Source organism: Carassius carassius, chromosome 10 (genome assembly GCF_963082965.1).
Source record: "Carassius carassius chromosome 10, fCarCar2.1, whole genome shotgun sequence".
Classification (NCBI taxonomy): Eukaryota; Metazoa; Chordata; class Actinopteri; order Cypriniformes; family Cyprinidae; genus Carassius; species Carassius carassius.
In genome coordinates this window covers 35,352,344-35,372,492 of record NC_081764.1, presented here as the reverse complement: position 1 = coordinate 35,372,492, position 20,149 = coordinate 35,352,344, and the positions used below count along the sequence as shown (strand labels likewise).

The 20,149-nt window shown below is 38.4% G+C and overlaps 2 protein-coding genes across 2 annotated transcripts; both read right to left on the bottom strand.

Moving 5' to 3' along the window:
* Positions 1-1,046: 1,046 nt before the first annotated feature.
* Positions 1,047-5,611, bottom strand: LOC132151402 (protein FAM83F-like). The gene is made up of 4 exons (XM_059559510.1): positions 5,067-5,611; positions 2,914-3,078; positions 2,056-2,177; positions 1,047-1,982 (listed from the first exon to the last, which is right to left on the bottom strand). The coding sequence occupies exons 1-4, from the start codon at positions 5,520-5,522 to the stop codon at positions 1,313-1,315; spliced, it is 1,413 nt and encodes a 470-aa protein (XP_059415493.1). The 5' UTR covers positions 5,523-5,611; the 3' UTR covers positions 1,047-1,312.
* Positions 5,612-7,002: 1,391 nt separating this feature from the next.
* Positions 7,003-14,662, bottom strand: grap2b (GRB2 related adaptor protein 2b). The gene is made up of 8 exons (XM_059559509.1): positions 14,512-14,662; positions 10,652-10,748; positions 10,422-10,513; positions 8,706-8,825; positions 8,171-8,330; positions 7,834-7,887; positions 7,687-7,755; positions 7,003-7,215 (listed from the first exon to the last, which is right to left on the bottom strand). Exons 2-8 carry the CDS (start codon positions 10,727-10,729, stop codon positions 7,039-7,041), a joined length of 750 nt encoding a protein of 249 aa, XP_059415492.1. The 5' UTR covers positions 10,730-10,748; positions 14,512-14,662; the 3' UTR covers positions 7,003-7,038.
* Positions 14,663-20,149: the final 5,487 nt, after the last annotated feature.

Sequence of the window (20,149 nt, the reverse complement as noted above, 5' to 3'; positions counted from 1 at the left end):
CGAGAGTGTTGTGTGTCCGGCTGTTCATGCTGTTATGCCAATGCTTCTGAATAAAAGGAGAAACGTGAATTATCACCGTGGTAACCCGTGTTTTATTTATGGATCCATGTTGAAGAGACTGGAGTAGGTGCAGACAAAAATTAAGGGTTACATAAGTAAAGGCTAGCATTATTACAGAACATAACTTTGGACAAAAGTTTGTTCATACCTTTACATGTTCTGTGTTTGCTGGCTCTGCTGTGAGAAGCACTACACAGATATTCATTTCATGTATGTCATGTATATTAGTGTTTAATTTGTCTATTAAAGTGTGGTGACACACAGCCAAGCTGTTCTCAACAGCTGTGAGCAGAAAGTGTGTGCATGTTGCAACTTAAGAATGGAAAATAAACTGTTTATATCAGGGAGGAATGACTGGACGGCTTGTTGATTCTAGCCCTGAAGGGTCAAAGTCAAGTTTAAAGTTTGAGGCTTCTTCAGTGACTTTTACTGATGATATTTCTGTTTGTTCACTGAAAACTGAAGGCTTGTTTGGCAATGTGTTCTACAACATTTCAGCTACATTTTATTCTCTCATATTAACTTACAGTAAACGTTTGTTGTAACATTCTGTTAAACAATAGTTATAATGTCTATTTATTACAGACATTTGAACTACTGAATATATGAGCACACTGTATTATACAGTATTTGATATGCATTTCTAGGTCCTATAAATGATCAACATGATCAAAACTCATAAACTGATCAACTATAGCCTACTTCATCCGAACAGATCCATGTATTGTTAACCTAAAACTAAATTCAGTATTGCCAACGATTTATGATTGAATGATCATTGAAATTATCATTTTAAGTATCGGAATGATTTTCTGAAAGAGGCTAAAGTCTACAGACCACGGGTCTATATGTAAAAAATATATTTTATATATATATATATATAAATTGTGATTTATGGCGTATCCCCTGAAATGCCAACATTTACAGGCAGATTATGAAAAATGAAAAAATTTTATTCATAAAATGTCACCCAGAATACAAAATCCTTTTTTTTAAAGTCCTTTATGCACCATTTTTCCCTTTTTCCACACGCTTCCAGAATGACGGATGTCAGAAACTAAACTTCCCCTTCAATGTAATTTAGAGGTTTCTTTCTCAGGTTTCCCTGTCGTGTCACACACATGAACACTACGCTGTTTACACATCGGTCGTATCACAAACACATCAGGAATCCTGTGTCCTGTAAACACGTCTGAATGAGGGTTAACAGGTTTTAGTGGCTCTGTAATTCAAAAAGCTGTTGTTAGCTTTTTTAAAAAAGGCATCTGAATCCTCTCTTCTTTTTTTTGAGGGTGTCCTGCGTCTCGTCTCTGGGAAGCGTGTGTTTAGACACCTCGTCTGAAGGGTTCGCAGCGTTCTCTTCAAGAACCGCGTCGCTTGTTTTGTCCTTCTTCCCTTTCCACCACCGCTTTGTGTTAAAAGTCAGTTTTCTGAGTTTCTTGGACTCTTTCTTCTCGAGTGGAGAGGGATCAGTTGTGAGGTTCTCCAGGTCTTCTGTTGGATTCTCCGGCTCCGGCTCCGGCTCCGGCTCCGGCTCCAGCTCCGGCTCCAGCTCCGGCTCTGGATCATGCGGCTCCATCTTATTGAAGAAGTCCTGCAGCGGCTCCGTGGGTCCCGGGATCTGTCCGAGCGCTAGCAGGTATTTGGGATTGTGGTATTTGTGTGCAGGCACTTTCCCATCTCCACGCGTCACGTCTCCGAGATTGACCTGGAAGCGTGAAGTGGCTGCTGCGGGGCGTTTGGACACCGAGGCCCTCGACAGGGTTCCCGTTTGGGGCTTACTGACGTGAAACTTCTTAAACAGGTCCAGTTTGTCTGAGATGGCGTAAAGTTCTCGGAAATCGTTATCGTAGAAATCCACCACCTGCCCCGACATCACCGTGATCATGTTTCTGTCCATCCGAGAAGAGCTCCAGGAGAAACTGCAGAGACACAAACACAGTGTGAGATGTGAAGAGGCTTCTGTCAGACGGTACACGGGTAACTCTCGCTCACCTGTACGTCCCAAACATGACTTTATCTCCATCGATGAGCATGTACTTGCTCTGGATGTTTCCTGGGATTCTCCCCATGGACAGATTCAACCCGATTCCCTTCACGGTCCGAGTCCGGACACTCTGACGGAAACACGAACCATTAAACAGGAGCTAACGTCTCAGTGGCCAGGTTTTGATCGGACCCATATGGCAAAAATGCATTTATTGTGGCCAAAATATATATTTTTAAAAGATGTAAATAGTGACACTGAATGAAATTAGTTTTTGAAATAGAAAATATATTTAGTTTCACCCTTCATACACCAAAATACATTTCAAATTGTATTTTAAAAAATTGCAAAAAAATTAAATACATTTATATATTCAAAATGTATAAATATATTTAAAAAAGTAATATATATATATAATTTTTTATTTTTTATTTTTTTTTTACGAGGACTAAGTTTCACTCTTAAAGTAAAGGTTCCAAAAGGGTGTTTTCACACTGATGCCATAGAACTACCATATTTGGTTCCCCAAAGAACCTTTCAGTGATCAGTTTTTAAAAGAACCTTTCTTAGAGTGAAGAACATTTAAGGAAATCTAAAAAACATTTTGTACAATGGACTGATTCAATGGATATTAAAGGTTCTTCATAAAACCATCAATGCCAATAAAGAACCTAATAAGTTACTTTTTTTTAATTTATATTTATATTTTATATAACGTTTTAGTAATTTTAGTTTCATTTTTTTATTGTCTATACATATTTGTATTCATTTTATAAAATTTTGTAGATAAATAATTGTAGATATGTGGTTAAAATGTTTTCTTTTATTTGAAGAAATTCAATGTTTTTAATGGAGTAGCTGTGCACCTTCAGCTCTCTGTCTCCGACCTGCAGCCGGCTGCACATGTCCAGAAAGAGCGGCGCTCCCGGCTCGTCCAGCACGATGTAGACGGGCACACCGCGCTTGGACGCCTCAAACAGATCCCGCAGAATCTGCAGATCGGTCAGCAGGTCCATCACGATCGCCACGACCTGGACAACACACAGACAGACGCTTCGTTCATTCTCATCAGCAGCGGATGAACCGAGAATATTGATGATACTCTGACTAAATCATGATTCATCTAATGGAACGTGATTTTAATGGTTTAAAAACTGTGAAAATGCTACAGTACAAACCTGTTAAATGGTTAATTTCCTGTAAAATGTACAGACAAAAAAAATTGACGTTCCCAGAATTCTCTGCATTGCGTTTCAAATTTGGTTTGGGTTTTTTTTTTTTTTTTTATAACTGTTGCTTCTCATTTTTTTTCTTATCTGTTATGTTTATTAGGGCTTTTTGTTTCAATGAATGTTTATTGCTTATTTCAGTTTAATGAGTCTGATCATGATGGTGTTTAGTGCTTGTGGGAAAGACACTGTGCACCTTCTCTGTATTTTATTATTTAAAAGCTGCTTCTGATGGGCTTTGGTTCATCGTGTGAGTTTCTCATCACCGCCTGCTTTTAGTAGTTATCGGTGTATTTCAAAGGTCCAAAAAGATTTCAGTACTTCAGTAGGTTGGTATATTAACATTATATCAGTTAATGAAATCCCGGTATTTAACTGTAAATTTAAGGTAAAACCTAAAACATTGTTACCGTATTTTTTCCGGTAGAACAGAACCACACCTGCTGGTTTTTTACCATCAATTTGACAGATTTCTTTTTATTTTTATTTTTTTTATAGTATCTGCATATTGCGCAATGCATGTTGATGCATAATTTTTTTAACATCTGAATGCTAATGCAATTTGAGATTTTTAGTGAATAGTGACTTGAGTCTGTTTCTAACACAAAGCCTCTTCTAAATGATTGATATGATATTTCATGTCCAGATGTTTCCAGAAGAGACGAGTGTTGATCAGGATTACAGGAACACTTCAGACTCTAAGTATGAAGATCTGCTGATTCACACACTTTCTCCTTCCCAAACGCTCTCTCTGTTTTCTGATCTCACTAAACCCAGCAGGAACACGTGTCTTTCTTCTTGTCTTTCTTGGTTTATTTGTAAAGGCTGGATCTCTGTATGATCAGACACTCGCTCAGGAATCTGTAGAGACCGGTCTGCTGTGCTAAAACTGACTTTCCCCTAAGATGAAAACAATAATTAGATTTGCATAAAGATAGTGAAGAAGATTTGTGAGAGTTAAACACACTTTCAGCCTGATCAGATCAGTGCATTATTACACACACACTTCCCGCTTCTTTCACAGGACAGATGTTTTGTAAAACAGAATGCGTGTGATTTCCTGTGAGTCAGTGATTCCAGATCCTCAAGAAACAGACATTTAGATCAAGTCTGAACAAGATCTGAAAGCATCCAGCACTGCAGGAGAAGAGAATCAGAAACAGACCTGTGTGAACTGTTGTAGATCTAATGGGGCATTTCATGCAAATTTACAGTTACAGTACAGTTTTGATAGTGAAAATAGAGAGAGATCATCTGTAAAATTGAGTGTGATGGATCACATTTGATGGTTTTTCATTCTCATCAGTTCAGTTACCTCTGAAAAGCGGTATGTATTATACTGTAAATAAATCCTTTAATTAAAAAAGTATTCATATAAAGGGATTTTCTGTATATTTTTTTTTACGTGTCTTAGGAGTATTTTGAATTGTGCACTTTAGGTTTAACAGAAATGAATAGGCAACGTCCTGGCAGAACATTACCAGGACATTTTCAGTTTTTATATATTTTACTTCTGTCACATTTCCAGTGTAAGGAGTGACAGTGATCAGAAGACAAGAGAAAACGGAGCTGATGATGATGATGATGAGCAGGATTCCCCTTATAAATATTTATCACGGTAACCATAGTTACCAGCTGATAGCCCACAATGTAGTGATGGTTAGTAGGCTAAAAGTGGCAACCTTTAAATGAACTGGTTTTAAATCAACTAAAATATATCCATTTATACAAATATATATATCGTTATATACATATATATGGGTTAGTTTTTTACAGTGTAGCTGTCTGACCTTGCAGGACTCCTGGATGAGTTTGCGGGTCACCTCCTTGATGTGCGGGCTGTTCTCTTTGGGCGGGTGAGTGTAGACCGACACTCGGGTGACCCCTTTGAAGAGCCCGGATGAGGGCCAGCCCATGTCCAGCGGCGGAACCTCGGTGTCCGACATCTGCGGCCAGTACGTGGAGCGCATTGACTCGGAGTCGTTTCGGCTCCCGCGCTTCGCTCCATCGTCTTCCTCGCTCGGGTATTTGACGAAGCTGCCGGTGATGGTCTTGACTTCCCGCGCAGACAGGAAGTCTTGTCCGTTCTCGTCCTTCAGGAGGCTCTTGAAGGCTCCGTGTCCGCCGGTGATCAGGCGCTCGAGGGCCGCCCGGTGCTGCTCGCTGTAGTAGAACTGCGGCCGGGACTCGGGCACCGCGGGGGGCATGAGCCCGTCCTCCAGACATCGGAGCTGAGACTCCGCCATGAAAGCCTCCCCTGCGCTCACCGGAGCTCGCCGTGATCCCGGGGGCAGGTGAAGAGCTGCGGGGTGGAGTTCACGAGAAACACGGTAGAAGGGGAACTTCGTTTCAGCAGGAACGACTCCAACAGGAGGGTTGAACTTGAACTTGATCCAAGAAACAAATATTTGGACTCTGTTTGAATGCATAACATCTCCATGTGCGTGTATAAATATTTGTGTTAGTTTAGTGAACATAACCACTGGTTAATTATAAGTGGTTTAGACAGTTGGAGCTGGTATAACATATTCATCAAATATAAATTAAGTATTAAATATATGAGTTCTGACATATAAAAGGCTCTCTTGAACTGTGGATCAGTGTCATTCAGCACTTTCAGATTTCATCTCTTTCCTTCAGACCAGACCAGCAGCTTCAACTCTGATGTGTTTCGTTTATTTCCCTCTGCATTTACTTTTACTCAGATATCTTTTGATCATAGATATATGGATATTCTGAAATTTATTGGCTTGTGTTGATGTGACGTATTTACTGTATTAAACAGCGTGTTAAAGAAATAGTTCTCCCAAGAAATGAAAATGAAAATAAGGAAAATTCAAGTCAATCCATAATAACACTTCCTCCAGTGAAAAAGTGTTCTGCTCTGAATCAGGAGAGAAATCTGCACAGATCAAGCAGCGTTTAAACAGATCTAAACAAATCTGTGAGAGACAACAGCAGATGCACTTTTTCCCTGGAGGAAGTGTTATTATGGATTATTTGAGTTTAAAACATCTTAATGCTGGATGTGTTTCATCTTTTGTCTTCTCTAGATGTTCACTGATGGACTGGAGTGCTGTGGATTATTGTGATGTTTTTATCAGACTCTCATTCTGACGGCACCCATTCACTGCAGAGCATCCATTGATGAGACACTGATGCAGTGCTACATTTCTACAAACCTGATGAAGACACAAACTCATCCTGATCTCTGATGAACTGAGGGTGAACACATTTACAGCACATGTTTATTTTAGAGTGAACTGTTCCTTTAAACGAGAGGTTCGAGTCAGCGGGGTGGAAGTGATGATGAACCGTGAGCCGCACAGATCAGAATCTGAAGCGAGGTTTTGTCGAAAAAAGAGAATTCTGAAGTTTTTCAAGACAGTACAACAATTTGTTCAATAATGACGTGACACGTTTGTATGTGTCATTAAATACAGATGTATTTATTTAATACTTGGTTGAAGATCACATCTCAGGCAGTCCATATCCAGACAATCATACAATTCTAAAGGATTCATAAACTTGTTTGTAAAAGTGCTCAAACTAAACCTCGCAATTTTTCCCAAATCTCTGTGCCAACTGGAAGAACAATGCTTTACAGGTGTGTGTGTGTGTGTGTTCTGTACACATGACAAGGTGAAAATATGTTTCTTAAATTCAGAGCTGTTGAAATATTTACGCATATATCATGATTATGCAACATCACGACTGGAAGAGCAGAAGGTGAAGGTGAGCCCCAGGTCTGTGTCACGCTCCTCAGACAGGATTGGTGTAGTTGACGGGGAAGAGTCCGGTTCTCCCGCGCAGAACACCTTTCCACCAGAAACGATCGGACTGATCTAAAACCTCAATAATATCTCCAGCGTGAAAGTTCAGCTCGTCTGCATCCTCCGCAGTGAAGTCATACATGGCCTGAACCTGCAGCGCAGACGCCTGCACACACACACACACACACACACACACACACACACACACACAGAAGCGTCTGATTTAGTACTATTGACAGATCAATGCTTATGCATTCCTGTGTGCATCATGTGTGTGTGTGTGTGTGTGTGTGTGTGTGTGTGTGTGAGTGTGTGAGTGTGTGAGTGTGTGTGTGTGTGTGCGTGAGTGTGCGTGTGTGTGTGTGTGTGCGAGTGTGTGAGTGTGTGTGCGTGTGTGTGCGTGTGTGAGTGTGTGTTTGTGTGTGTGTGTGTGCGTGTGTGTGTGTGTGAGTGTGCGTGTGTGAGTGTGTGTGTGTGTGTGTGCGTGCGTGTGTTTGTGCGTGTGAGTGTGTGTGTGTGTGTGTGTGAGTGTGTGTGTGTGTAAGTGAGTGTGGGTGCGTGTGCGTGTGCGTGTGTGTGTGTAAGTGAGTGTGTGTGCGTGTGCGTGTGCGTGTGTGCGTGTGCGTGTGTGTGTGACCTGTGGTGGTGGCGAAGGTTCAGCTGGGCGAGGACAGGCTGGAGCTGGTGTTCTGTGATTGTGTCTCTCCTGCAGAAGAAAAGCATAATGTGAGCCTGAAGCTCATCAGATGACTGAGTGACGTCACATGAGTGACAGCAGCTGTACCTGAGAGATGGACGGCAGCTCAGCAGACTTCCTGTGCGGGAAATCAGTGGTATTCTGGGTGTGTGTGAGAGAGAGAGAGAGAACCAGAACAGGAAGAAACACAAACAGTGAGTGTTTGGAGAGAAAAACATGTCCTGAAGACAATGTGAGCTGAGCAGATGCCACGCGTGCTTGCCATGTGTTTACTTGAGTCCTCTGGGTGCTTTCTAGGGTGTTTAATGTTTAACGGTTGCTAAGGTGTTGCTAGGTGGTTGCTATAGTGTTGCAGGTGTGCCCTGGGTGTTGCTATGTTCGCAGTGTAGTAATATCTCCACCGGTGAAGCGCGGCTGGACTCACCCGCTGCTCTGTGAGCAGGAAGACACGGCTCTGCTTGGAGATGGAGTTGTGTGTGTAGTACTCCACCAGTCTGTTGAGGGAGCTGAAGGTCTCGTTCCACAGATAATACTGACCACGCCGGTCTCTCATCACCTTAAAGTGCTGCACGTCACTCTCATGTCTGACGGCACGCACACACACACACACACACACACACACACACACACACACACACACACACACACACACACACACACACACACGAATAACACGTCTATATTCACTTTAGCATTCAAGATCACCGGCACAGTGTGTGTGTGTGTGTGTGTGTGTGTGTGAGAGAGTAAGTGTGTGTGTGTGTGTGCGTGCGAAAGAGTAAGTTTGTGTGTGTGTGTGTGTGTGTGTGTGAGAGAGAGAGAGAGAGAGTAAGTGTGTGTGTGTAAGAGAGTAAGTGTGTGTGTGTGTGTGTGTGTAAGAGAGAGACAGATGAAGTGTGTGTGTGTGTGTGTGTGAGAGAGAGAGACAGAGAAAGTGTGTGTGTGTGTGTGTGCTGTACCTGACTGAAATGGAGAATTCTCCCGGTGCACTCTGGGAGCCTCGGATGAGGAAGGATCCGATTGGTTGACACATCAGCTCTTCCTGCGCTGAGTGACGGCTGGTGTTCTCCTGATACCAGCTGCAGAAACACTGCTTTAATACCACACCTTCTCAACAGAATGAGCTTCCTGTGCTGTTGCTAAGGTGTTGTGAGTGGTTGCTAAGGTCAAAAGTGTTTTTCGGTTTTGAAGTGTTTTAAGAAATTAAGTTAAATAAAAGTGAGATTTAATGCTTTAATAAAAATAATCTAAAATTTAAAATAAGCTGATAAAGTACAAATACTTAAAAATAACTTAGGTAAAGTACAGTAACAAATTAAAATACTGTACACCACAAATGCATTTTGTGGTCTACCAGGGCATACTACTACTAATAATAATTGTAATAATAAATAATAAGTAAATAAATACATACATATATTTTTTGTTTGATTTATAAAAGCCACGGATAGATCTTCTTCTGTATTTATTTCCAATGCTATCACTACCAGTCTTCTCCTCTAGATGTCACTGTCTTATTTGTTTTTGTTCTTATTTACAACACAACATACTTAATTGTGTAATATATGTTTGAATAAATCTCAAAACGATAAAAGCAAGTTTATATTTTGACAGCGTAAACTGAAAGCTAAGACATCTCTAGATTCGTATGAAGCAGCAGGTCAGATTTCTGTTCGAGTAATTATACTGTCAGAAAGACAGAGCTTCTGTACATGCAGGTGCTTTAGTTTATACATGTGGCTTCATTAAAACTGCATGAAACTGAAGGCTCTTTACTACTCTACCACCTAAAATGAGAAATAACCACAGCGCGGGACTTGTATCTAATAAATGTGTACTGCACAGTAAGTAGCCTACATTCAATACAAACACAGACGGTACAGACATCAGCATTTAGCTTTTGTTTTTGAATTGGGTTGAAACTACAGAGAACTGGCCTTAAATGAAAAGATTAACTGTAACCATGTGAAATTAAAGGCAATAACTGCATAGTTCTACAGTCCAAACAACACAATCGACACACATTCAGCATCAGCATTCAGTATTTTAGTTTTTAAATTTGGTTTTAAATAAAAAAAAAAGGTCTTTACCAGTGAGACTAAATAAAAGTATGCTATATAAATATTATTCCAAAATGTTTAAATCAAATAATGTTGGTGCGAATAAAACAGATGCAAAGTGTTTCATTCATCCAAAAAATAAATAAATATGGTAATGATTCACATCTATATTTTTTTACTTGAGCCAATGAAAAATAAATAATTATTCTCAAGTTAGAAAATATAGATGTGAATCATTACCCTAAATATTTTAATTGGATGAATGAAACACTTTCAGTGTGCTACAGCAGGTGATTTTAAAATCAAATTCAGTCCTTATAATTTTAAGGTAAAATAAAAATAATCATCCTATACAGAACTGACGTTTACTTCTGGCTTTTCAAATGTGTATGCAAGTTCTACTTTACAAAAAAAATAAATAAAAAAAAATTCAGTTTTGTCACAGTTTAGTCCGTTTCGTTTCTCATCCAAAACTGAAATAAGTTCAAGTATCTAATGAATAAGCACCAGAAGCTACTGGAAAAGAGTCTAGTAGCTAAAAATAAGTATTAGAAGTATGACAATATTTACTAGTAAATGTTAATAAAAATAAAATAAATGTTAAATGTCTGTTACCTGGGGAAATGGATGTTGATGTAATTCCGTGGAACGAACCCTTCCATGCCACTTATTTCTGCTTTGAACCAGTCATCATTGGTGCCTAAAATCTACAGAAGAGCATGTGATGATTAAACTGACGGAGAGAGCTCCTGAGGAACGGATGGTTTGAAGCATGTGAAAGTGTCGGCGGACATGTGATGCATACAGTGTGAGCAGTGAGCTGATGATGCAAATGTGGAGCACACCTTGATTATATCTCCCTTCCTGAAGCTCAGCTCGTCCTCCGCTGTGGCACTGAAGTCATATTTCCCTGTCGCCTCCATGATGGAGACAGCTCAGAGACTAGAACAAGAAACACAGAACAAACACAAAGAGTCAAACACATCAAACCACATGCCAGTCAAACACTGCTGACATTCACATCACAACCAGACGAACACTCACACTAAAGCACCACCACATGAAAGAGGCACATCACCCAGACATTTACTGACCCTCATGCCACTCGAGAATGATGACTGAATGAACTTTCCCAGCCAGTCTTTCTTCTTTCGGTCATTCACTCACTCACACACACACACACACACACACACAGTCAGAGACATTCACTGCAGTTTCACGTGTGTTTGGCCACGGCTAACTCAAGATTTTCAGCTATATGTTCACTGAGACGCCAGACAAACGATGACCTATAAAGAACTCCGATGACTTCCAGCTAACAGGAAACATTCTCACAACGTTCTGGCGAGGTTCTTTCAAAGTTATGAACAAACGTAACACTAATAGAACATGTGTTCAAAGTTATCATTATCAAAACGTTAGCACATAAACATTATTTATTCATCGTTCAGGAAATGTCTTTTTTTTAGTTTCAGGCTGTAACGTTTTTCATGTTACTTCATGCTTCAGACGACTTAGAGAACAAAAGTAAGGTTCCCATACCATTCTTTTAAAGTCCTCTCTAATAATGAAATAATCAAGAAAAAATGTTTTTAAAACTGGAAGGTTTGACTATTCTGACGACGTTAACATAATGGGATTTTTAGCAAAATGTTCTTAGAGCAGAATTTTCTGTCGTTCTAAAAAATAAATGTTTTGGTTAAAAAAAAAAAAAAATCACAATAGTTTGCATTAATCTATTTGAGTTATAACATCTTCTAATGAAATGATATTTCACCAACAAACTTCTTTGACTTAGAGGAACTTAATAAACCCTCAGAATGAAGTTTTCTAATTAGAAGCAATCCAAGCGTTTCAGGTTAAATCAGCAGACAGCAAAGCAGTCACTAAATAAGTGAATTATTTAGCATGTTAATTCATGAATGAGTCTTAGGCATTAGTGCAGTCGATGTTCTTTGCAGCGTTTGCAAACGAAACAGATTTCAGACAGACTTCTGACGCAGCGTAATAGTTTAACGATTTAAGCTAAGGTGATAACGAACCAAGCTTCATTTATTTAGCTGAACTACAGAGCCACAACAACAGATTGTGGATGCCGCCTTCAGAAATCAGGTATTTGAGTACAGACGTGATGTGACACGATTACTGGACTCGTCCTCCCTCTGTGTGCTGTTTGCAGAGGCTGTATTTTCAGTTTGTGGATGCAACTGTAGAGTCATTGTAGACCTTCATGCATCCACCCACAATCTAACCATGAGCTCTGCTCTGCAACGCCAACCACAGAAACGCTTCAGCACAACAGAAACTGTATTTAAATGTCAAACACACTTCACGTAAAATTACACTTAATTTCAGCATTTACTCTCTTGATCAAATCCTGCAAGTGCATGCTTGGAACTAAAAATCCACTAAACCATCTACACAATTTTAAGTAACGACAACTTAATGATAATAAAAAAAAGTTGCAAACACTGTTAGGCTGATGTAATGATCAGCATTATTATGACATCAAAAGGTTGAATTACAGTTTCTAGGACTTATTTCTCAATACTTTATGTGAGCTAAAGTGTGGATAATTAATTTAAGATCGCTTTGGCACAAATGGCATTCAGGGACTGTCAAGTTACATCGATTCTTTTATCACTCCACCAAACTCTATGTACCTTCAGGCCAATTTTCTTTCTTGCTCTTTTCAATATAACAACACAATACAAACCTGAATAAGACAGAACCCTGCTAAATATCTACAGTAACAGCGTAGTGAAGAATACAGTATGCTTCATCAAAACATTAAGTCTTCAGTCTTTCAATTACATTCCCATCTTTAGAAATAGTTTTGCACTGTAATGTAAACATGAAGCATGTAACAAATACGGCAACAAACGCTAAATGGTACAAATGTGTTGTTTGTGTTTTGTAAAGAAATGTGATGAAATTGTGTAATGCTGTCTTTTAGGTACTTGTTTAATGAAGGACAGTGTGCTTGCTGAGTTAAAACCTTTAGTGTTATAAAAGAGTGAGTTTACTTCAGTCATGTATGAAGGGTTTTGGTAGCTTTAGTGCATTTCTAATTTGAAACTTACTGCTGAAAGTTGGTTAAGAGAGCTGTGCCAAGAGTTTCGAAAAGTGACCTTCATGTTGAGAAATGTGTCCTAGCGATCATAAAAAAAAAACAAAAAAACAAAACAAATCAATAAATTAAAATTCGACTTGCAGAAATGTATTTAAGTTATTTAAATACTAGCAGGTCCCCTGAATGATGCATTTAAGACTAAACGGGTTGCTTTTCATACAGTAGTTTGTGTAAGTGACTTTAATAATCTCTTCTGTTTGAGAACAATTTAAGAAAAGTATAATATCTCAAGGCTTTTTCAACTTTGACTACATCACGGCTGAGAAATCATAGTGATTAAAGTATGAATGCTGCATCTAAACTACATTAATTAAAAGTCAAAATGTGTCAATGAATTTAAGTATTTAAAAGTAAAAAGTCAACTTTTTGGAAATTTTCTCATTGAAGTGACTGAACTTACTGAATTTTTATATTCATCGTCAGAAGATTTTATATCTGTTTGATGCTGGAATATAATTGTGTACAGTGTGTATTGAGCGATGACTGAGCTGGGGGGGGGGGTGATCTTTTTGAATTGGACGATTGGGGTAAATTACTTATTTTGTCTTCTGGGAAACACAAGTATTTTATGTAGGTTTTGAACGGCACGGAAAAAAAATATGAATGTACACATCATCATATGTTCATAATACATTGTGTTTCCTTCTGGAGCATCTGTAAATGTGTTCATCATTTGTAATAGTTGTATTTGAGTCCTTCATTGTCCTCAGCGTGTAAAGACGGATCTCAAAATCATACGCTCAATGTTGGAAAGGCGTGAAATACGCAGAATATGCTTCAAATCCAGAGAAAGTGCAGGAGATGAACATCAGGCACATGAACAGAACATAAAACAGTAGAAGATCATCCAGTTAAACAGCTGTAATGTGAGGTAGCTTATTCAGGACAGTACATGCTATTGTCATGATGCCACTTATTGTGTTAAAATGATGCACGTGTTGTATATTCTGCAGGGGGTTGGTGAACTCCTGAGCAGAGCTGTCTGAAGCACAAATTCCCCAAAATGCGGTGACGTGTTCGTCTGAGGTTTGTACTGTAAGCAGCAGTTAGTGTTCTGCTCACCTGCTTCCGTGCAGCTGCACCATTGCAAAGCTTTTCATCTCATTTGTGTATGGTTTTTGCTCATGGATCACAGGCAGATTTGCTTCATCGAAACACACGTTTGATCTCAGAGTAAAACTGGAATCTTGCAACACAGCGGTTCATTATGTGTCAGCTCTGTCAAACAGCGGGGCTAGTTCTCACTGATTCATGAAATGCAACAAACTGCTGTTCCTTTAGGTTTATGTTACTCTATTCAAATGTGTTCAAATTACAGCATATAAAACATGCGACAACTTTCCCCTAACCTGATTAAAACCACTCTTGTTCTGACAGCACAGTTCAATCTTTAAGTCTGAATCTTCACCATCTGACTCTTGTATGGTGTGGGTGTGCTAGATAAAATGTTAAATAAAAAATTACAAAACAAGCAAGTTTGACTCTGAGATGCTGTGATTCTAGCCTCGGTTTCCCCTTTGACATACTGTACATATGTGAGTTTGTCTTCAGCAAAAAGATCGTTGTACTTACAGCTCATGAAATGATGATCGTCTGAGCCTCAGGATGTCAGCTTCACCTGCAGCTCCACGCTCAGATATTATTTCATAACATTGGGAGGAAGAAGAGAAGTCAGGCTTATCTCGCATACAACACGACACGCACATGCATGACAGCAAAAAGGGGAAACAGAAAGTGTAAATCATCTTCCCCTCCCTCACACACACACACACACACACACACACACACACACACACACACACACACACACACACACACACACACACACACTTGTTTTACAGTATTCGTGACTTCATTTGTTTTCCTATCAGGTTATTTTCAATAGAAACGTTAAATACAAACATGGTTCAGTCGATTTATAAGACCTTTTTAACTAAGGACTAGTAAACTCATTCTCACTAGCAGGTTATCAAGATATTTCACTAAATAAGTGAGGACATTTATAATAATTAAACAAGTATAATTAAATAAGTACACACTCACACTTCCTGTGTGTATGAACACGGTTTAGTCTGACAGAGATAAGCATGTCGAGTCTATTTGTACTCCTGCTATTTTGGTTGACTTGAATTATTTTCATTTTCTTTATTTTTTATTTTTATTTTTGCAGAATCACCAAACAGACATAGACACCAGGGGTTTGTTTCCCACACAATGACGTAACTCACTGCTTAACCATCTTATACTTGCACATCAAATGTCTTTAGTTAAAATACAAGTCATTTGTAATCTGATAATACAAAAATACAAACAATATTTACAAGCAAGTGTAAGTGCCATTACATTTAGCGGTAGCACTTTACAATAAGGTTAAATGAACAATGAACAAACAATGAACAATGCATTTATTACAGTATTTATTTATCTTTATGTTTATGTTAGTTAATGAAAATACAGTCGATAATTCAATATGTTAATTCACAGTACATTCATATTAACAAGCACGACTTTTGATTTTAATAATGCGTTAATAAATGTTGAAATTAACATTAGTTGAGATTAATAAATGCTGTAGAAGCATTGTTCATTCTTAGTTCATGTTACCTAAAATAGTTCATGGATCTACCTATTTGGCAATACTGGAGTTACACACACAAGAGAAAGAGAAACTTATTAACAATATATTCTTTAACTCTAATGCAAATGTTATAAAATATACATTTAACTATTTTAGTAATTGTGACCATATATGGCTAAATATTTAAATTACATTCCAGTCCGTACAAAAGGAGAAATACTTTCATATTTTGCAGTGAACTCTAGCGAGTCTCATTCTTGTTCTGTAAAGACTTTTATCAAAAGAAAACACTGTGTAACATTATTATTATCAGTGGTTTTTAGATGATTGTTTCATGAATGCTAAAGTGTGTTTGTTAAATGAAAATCTTTGCCTAAGTATGAGATGATTTGAGACTGTGTGTGTTTTGAGTGCTTTTTGAATGTGAAACTGACAGACTTGAAAAAGTGAGATGTGAGATTGAGAAACGTGTCTTATCAACTGATAAAAAAGTAAAAACTGTAATTGTGTTGAAAGTGTTATCTGCACATTCAAACAGGTTTGGAACGACCTAAGTAATGATGACAGAATGATCGTTTTAGGCTGAACTATCCCTGTAAACACACACACACACACACACACACACACACACACACACACACACACACACACACACACACACACACACACACACACAGTGAGAGACAGGGCATTCTTAAAAATAAAGATAATTTTTTGGCATTGATGGTTTCATGAATTTTTAACATTCACTGGTTCTTCTGTGGTATTGCAGTGAACCCCTCTTTAGGAATCTTTATTTTTAAGATAATTGCAAATATTTTTTGCATGCTCATGTCGTTTATATGACGTGTGTTCTGGTTTAATGCTTCTCTTCTCTGTGACGGACACATGTCTCAGCTGACATATGAATACTGTCAACACTCTTATGTCAGTCATGACTATCGGCATGGAAACAAAAGCTGCTTTCTGATTGGCCGTGTCTGTCATGTGTGACTCATCTGGTTAAACTGGCTCTGAAATTCTGTATATCTTTATATAAAATCCTTTAAATACAATTTTAACACATTAGTAGTGTTTCATTGGTCTTTTTCCCTGTTGTGAATCTGCCGTCCTCCATAATATGGTGACAACATCTTAATTTAATTGATAATTTACTTTTTAGTTATTGAATTAAAAAAAAACAGACTAAAGCAAGGAACATTTGGTCAGAACCTCTAACCTTCAGGTCTTGTAATACATTTTTTTCTTTAAAATCGTGAGATAATTGTAATCTCTACTCGAAAATAAGTTCTAAACACTATTAGAACATTTATCACAAACTTACAGCATCATTTGGATGTTCTGTAAGAATTATTGTTGCAATGTTTTCTGGAACATTAACATTGAGAGAGAAAAAAAAATTCTAAGAAGGTTTCCTCTCAATATTAGGAGGACATATATCAGATATAAATAATAATAATGTTCAATAAACATTTTTAAAGAATGTCTTGCCATAACTTTTACATTGGCAACCTTTAGAAGTTCTAGTGACAGTTATGTGAAGAACCTTGTTAGCTGGGTATTCAAACAAACAAAACAAACAAACAAACAGGTGCAGCTCTTTGCAGTCACATGACTAATCAGGCAGTTTAAAGCACAACAGGTGGGAAGTTTAAAACGTTTGCCAAATGAACTGCTGGATGTGGATGATGTTTTCATGCTGATTTGGTTTATTTGAGAACACAAACACATGTTTTTCTCCAGAGGAGCTTCAGCTGATCAGCGCTGTCCACGTTCACAGCACGGGACACGGGACAGACATGATTCCTGTGTTAGGAATCAGGAGTTTCAGCTGTGCAGATGGAGCTCTGAAAGCATGCTCGTCTTGAGAAGGTCTCCCTGAGCACGTGCCGCTTGACAGCGCGAGAGGAGCAGCTCCAGAGACAGGCACCTGCTCGAAATGACACATCACACTTCAAACTGTTGATTGACTAAAACACAGTGATATTGGGGACAGGGCTTCGTTGTTATAACATATGTGATTGCACCTTCCTAAAATACTAAAGTTAAAAAAACGTAGAAATTAAAAAAATATTAGGAAGCGAGAACAGAGCATTATCCTCGCCGGTGTGTGTCTGTGATGTAGAGCGCTAGAGGGCGCCAGAGGAACATCGGACACTTCCGGTCAAACTCACGTGACTCATCAACACTAGAAGAAAGAACAAACATTCTAGAATTCTATACACAATTTAGAATTCTCAGTTCAGTTAAAAAAAGAGCTTTAATGGCTTGACATGTAAAGTTGGTATTGCCAAAGCACTAGTCTTTATATGAGCAATGAACAAAAAATATTATATTATAAACAAAAAACAACAACAAAAATCAATCAATAAGTAAATATACATGTACTGTAAATAATTTTTCATAAGCAGCAAGAAAACGTATAAGACTGTTAAAAAAAACGTTATTTTACACTTTTAATTCTCTCTCTGAGTGTGCACAGGTTTTATTTGTGTTTGTGAGCATCACTGACTGCAGTCTTTTCTTTCATCTCATAAATACTGAAGGTGTGTGAAGGTGTTCTTGTCCAACTTTCTGAAGTCAAATGCTTTCAGATGTGGATTGTTTTTTCTCCGTTTCCTCGTAGTGAGGAAGGAAGTGTTGCTCGTTTTTAGATTTTAATTGTCATTTCACACTGAATAATGTTTCGTTGGCTTAGAAGGCCTTTCTGGTTTTCACTTACATTCCCAATGCACTTATTTTTAATCTGAGATTTACGTAGTTTGTGACATGCTCTCTTGCTACTGAGATCAGACTTTATTGACAGAATGCAGTGTGAAGTATAACAGTTTAAGTAGTGTTTGGTTCACCCTGGAGAATGGATAACACAGATGTGAAGAGGGTGAGAGTGAAAAATGGAAAATGTTAAAAACAAAACGCAGACACCTGCAGACATGTGCAGACGCAACACACACAGACACCTGCAGAAACCTACACACACACACCTACAGACGCAGACACCTGCTGAAGCGTGTGTGTGTGTGTGTTGTGCTGATGCTGACGTAATCGTCTGTCAGCAGCATGTTGATGAAGGCTGTAAACTATAATTATCACCTGCTGAGATGAATAGATGGATTTCAATAATGCTATAATTGTTGCATACAGAAACAGCTTTTTGTCTGTCATTAAATCTCTGCCTCTGAATCATAATGCATAAAACTATAAACACAAGGTCATTTTTTATTAACATTTTACAAAAAAAAAGAAAAAAGTTTCCACTTTCACATAACACTTTCTGTAATAGAAGAGGCTGATGAGGATGATTTCACCTCGGTAAGAAGCATCTGAGCTGCCAGTGTTCTGGTGTTAACACTGATGTGCAGGTGGTGTGTGAATGGATCAATATCACACACCTCAACACAGACCGTCTCGCTCCTGTCCGCTTACTGCTGCTGGGAAATACTGATTAACAGATGAATATTTCAATGCATTTCAGGATGCATTCCACTGCTGCTTGATAAAACACATCCCTTAAGAGCCGTCAGTGACAATGATCTGATTTAAAGAATATATTACTCTCAGAGAAGTGAATCATTCTGCTGATTTACATGGAATGATTGAATCAGACCAGCTGTCGTCAGGTGAGTGCTGGCCTTGAGTTTCATTCAGCAGCGATGGTGTTTAATGACTGACGAGTGCTGCACGTTTACACTCCTCCGGTGAAGATGTGTGATAGAGTCGCTCTGAAGGTCTCTGATATGACTGAACACATGTAGTCGAGCTGTTCTGTCTGCGGTCGGAGTGAGGAGATGTCATTATTGTTTAGTCTGAATGATTATGTAATTGATCTGGCTGTTGTGTCTGGTGTCGAAAGCACTTAATGAACATGTTTATAAAGTGTGTGTGTGGGAGAGAGAGAGAGAGAGAGAATCACTGAGCGATTTCAAATTTAACAATTACAAAGAAACAACAAGTAATGCATTGAATTAAACGTGAAAGATTCAAGTAGAAAGACTGAAACAGTATTTTATGCAAAACATGTACCCAATAATCAATAATGAAGTTTTTACAGTGTGCATGTACAGTGAAGGAATGATTTAAGTGGAGGAGTGAACACATGAGAGACTTTCTGTCATCATTCACTCCAAACCTGTATGTTGTTGTTGTTGTTTTTCTTCTTCTCTGTATCTACACTTCTCTGAAGTCTTCTGAAGGCATCTGATGTTTAGTGTGTAGAATAGACTGAAATGTGAGACAGTTGGCTTCGGAAGATTTGAAATATAGTGCATTAATCATATGGATTACTGTTATGATACTTTCATATCATTTTTGGAGATTGGCATCCAAATGAGCTACAGTATGTGAGGATTCTTCAGAACTTTTTCAAAGAAGAATAATGTGATACGTGGACATAAAGACGAATACAGTGAATGGTGACATTTTTCATTTTTGGTTTTACAGTACTTAAAGTTTTCAATAGCAAAACACTCATAGACATTTTTTTTCCATCTGGGATTGTTGCGCCCTGCGCGCTTCTGACGCGCACTAGAAATGCTGTCTAGGTAGGAAGCACACACGGTTTTGAGACAGTGACATGTTCTTACAGCTTACAGACGCGTTTACTGAAGAGCTTCGGGATGTGGAACACCGTCT

Coding starts and splice junctions, on each gene's coding strand:
- LOC132151402 (XM_059559510.1), bottom strand. CDS start 5,522: ATGGCGGAGTCTCAGCTCCGATGTCTGGAGGACGGGCTCATGCCCCCC. Junction 2,178..2,913: donor TCGGAGACAGAGAGCTGAAG/GTGCACAGCTAC, acceptor TGTTTCCGTCAG/AGTGTCCGGACTCGGACCGT. Junction 1,983..2,055: donor GTCATGTTTGGGACGTACAG/GTGAGCGAGAGT, acceptor GTGTCTCTGCAG/TTTCTCCTGGAGCTCTTCTC.
- grap2b (XM_059559509.1), bottom strand. CDS start 10,729: ATGGAGGCGACAGGGAAATATGACTTCAGTGCCACAGCGGAGGACGAG. Junction 8,331..8,705: donor GAATTCTCCATTTCAGTCAG/GTACAGCACACA, acceptor GCGTGCCGTCAG/ACATGAGAGTGACGTGCAGC. Junction 7,888..8,170: donor TCCTGCTCACAGAGCAGCGG/GTGAGTCCAGCC, acceptor ACACACACCCAG/AATACCACTGATTTCCCGCA.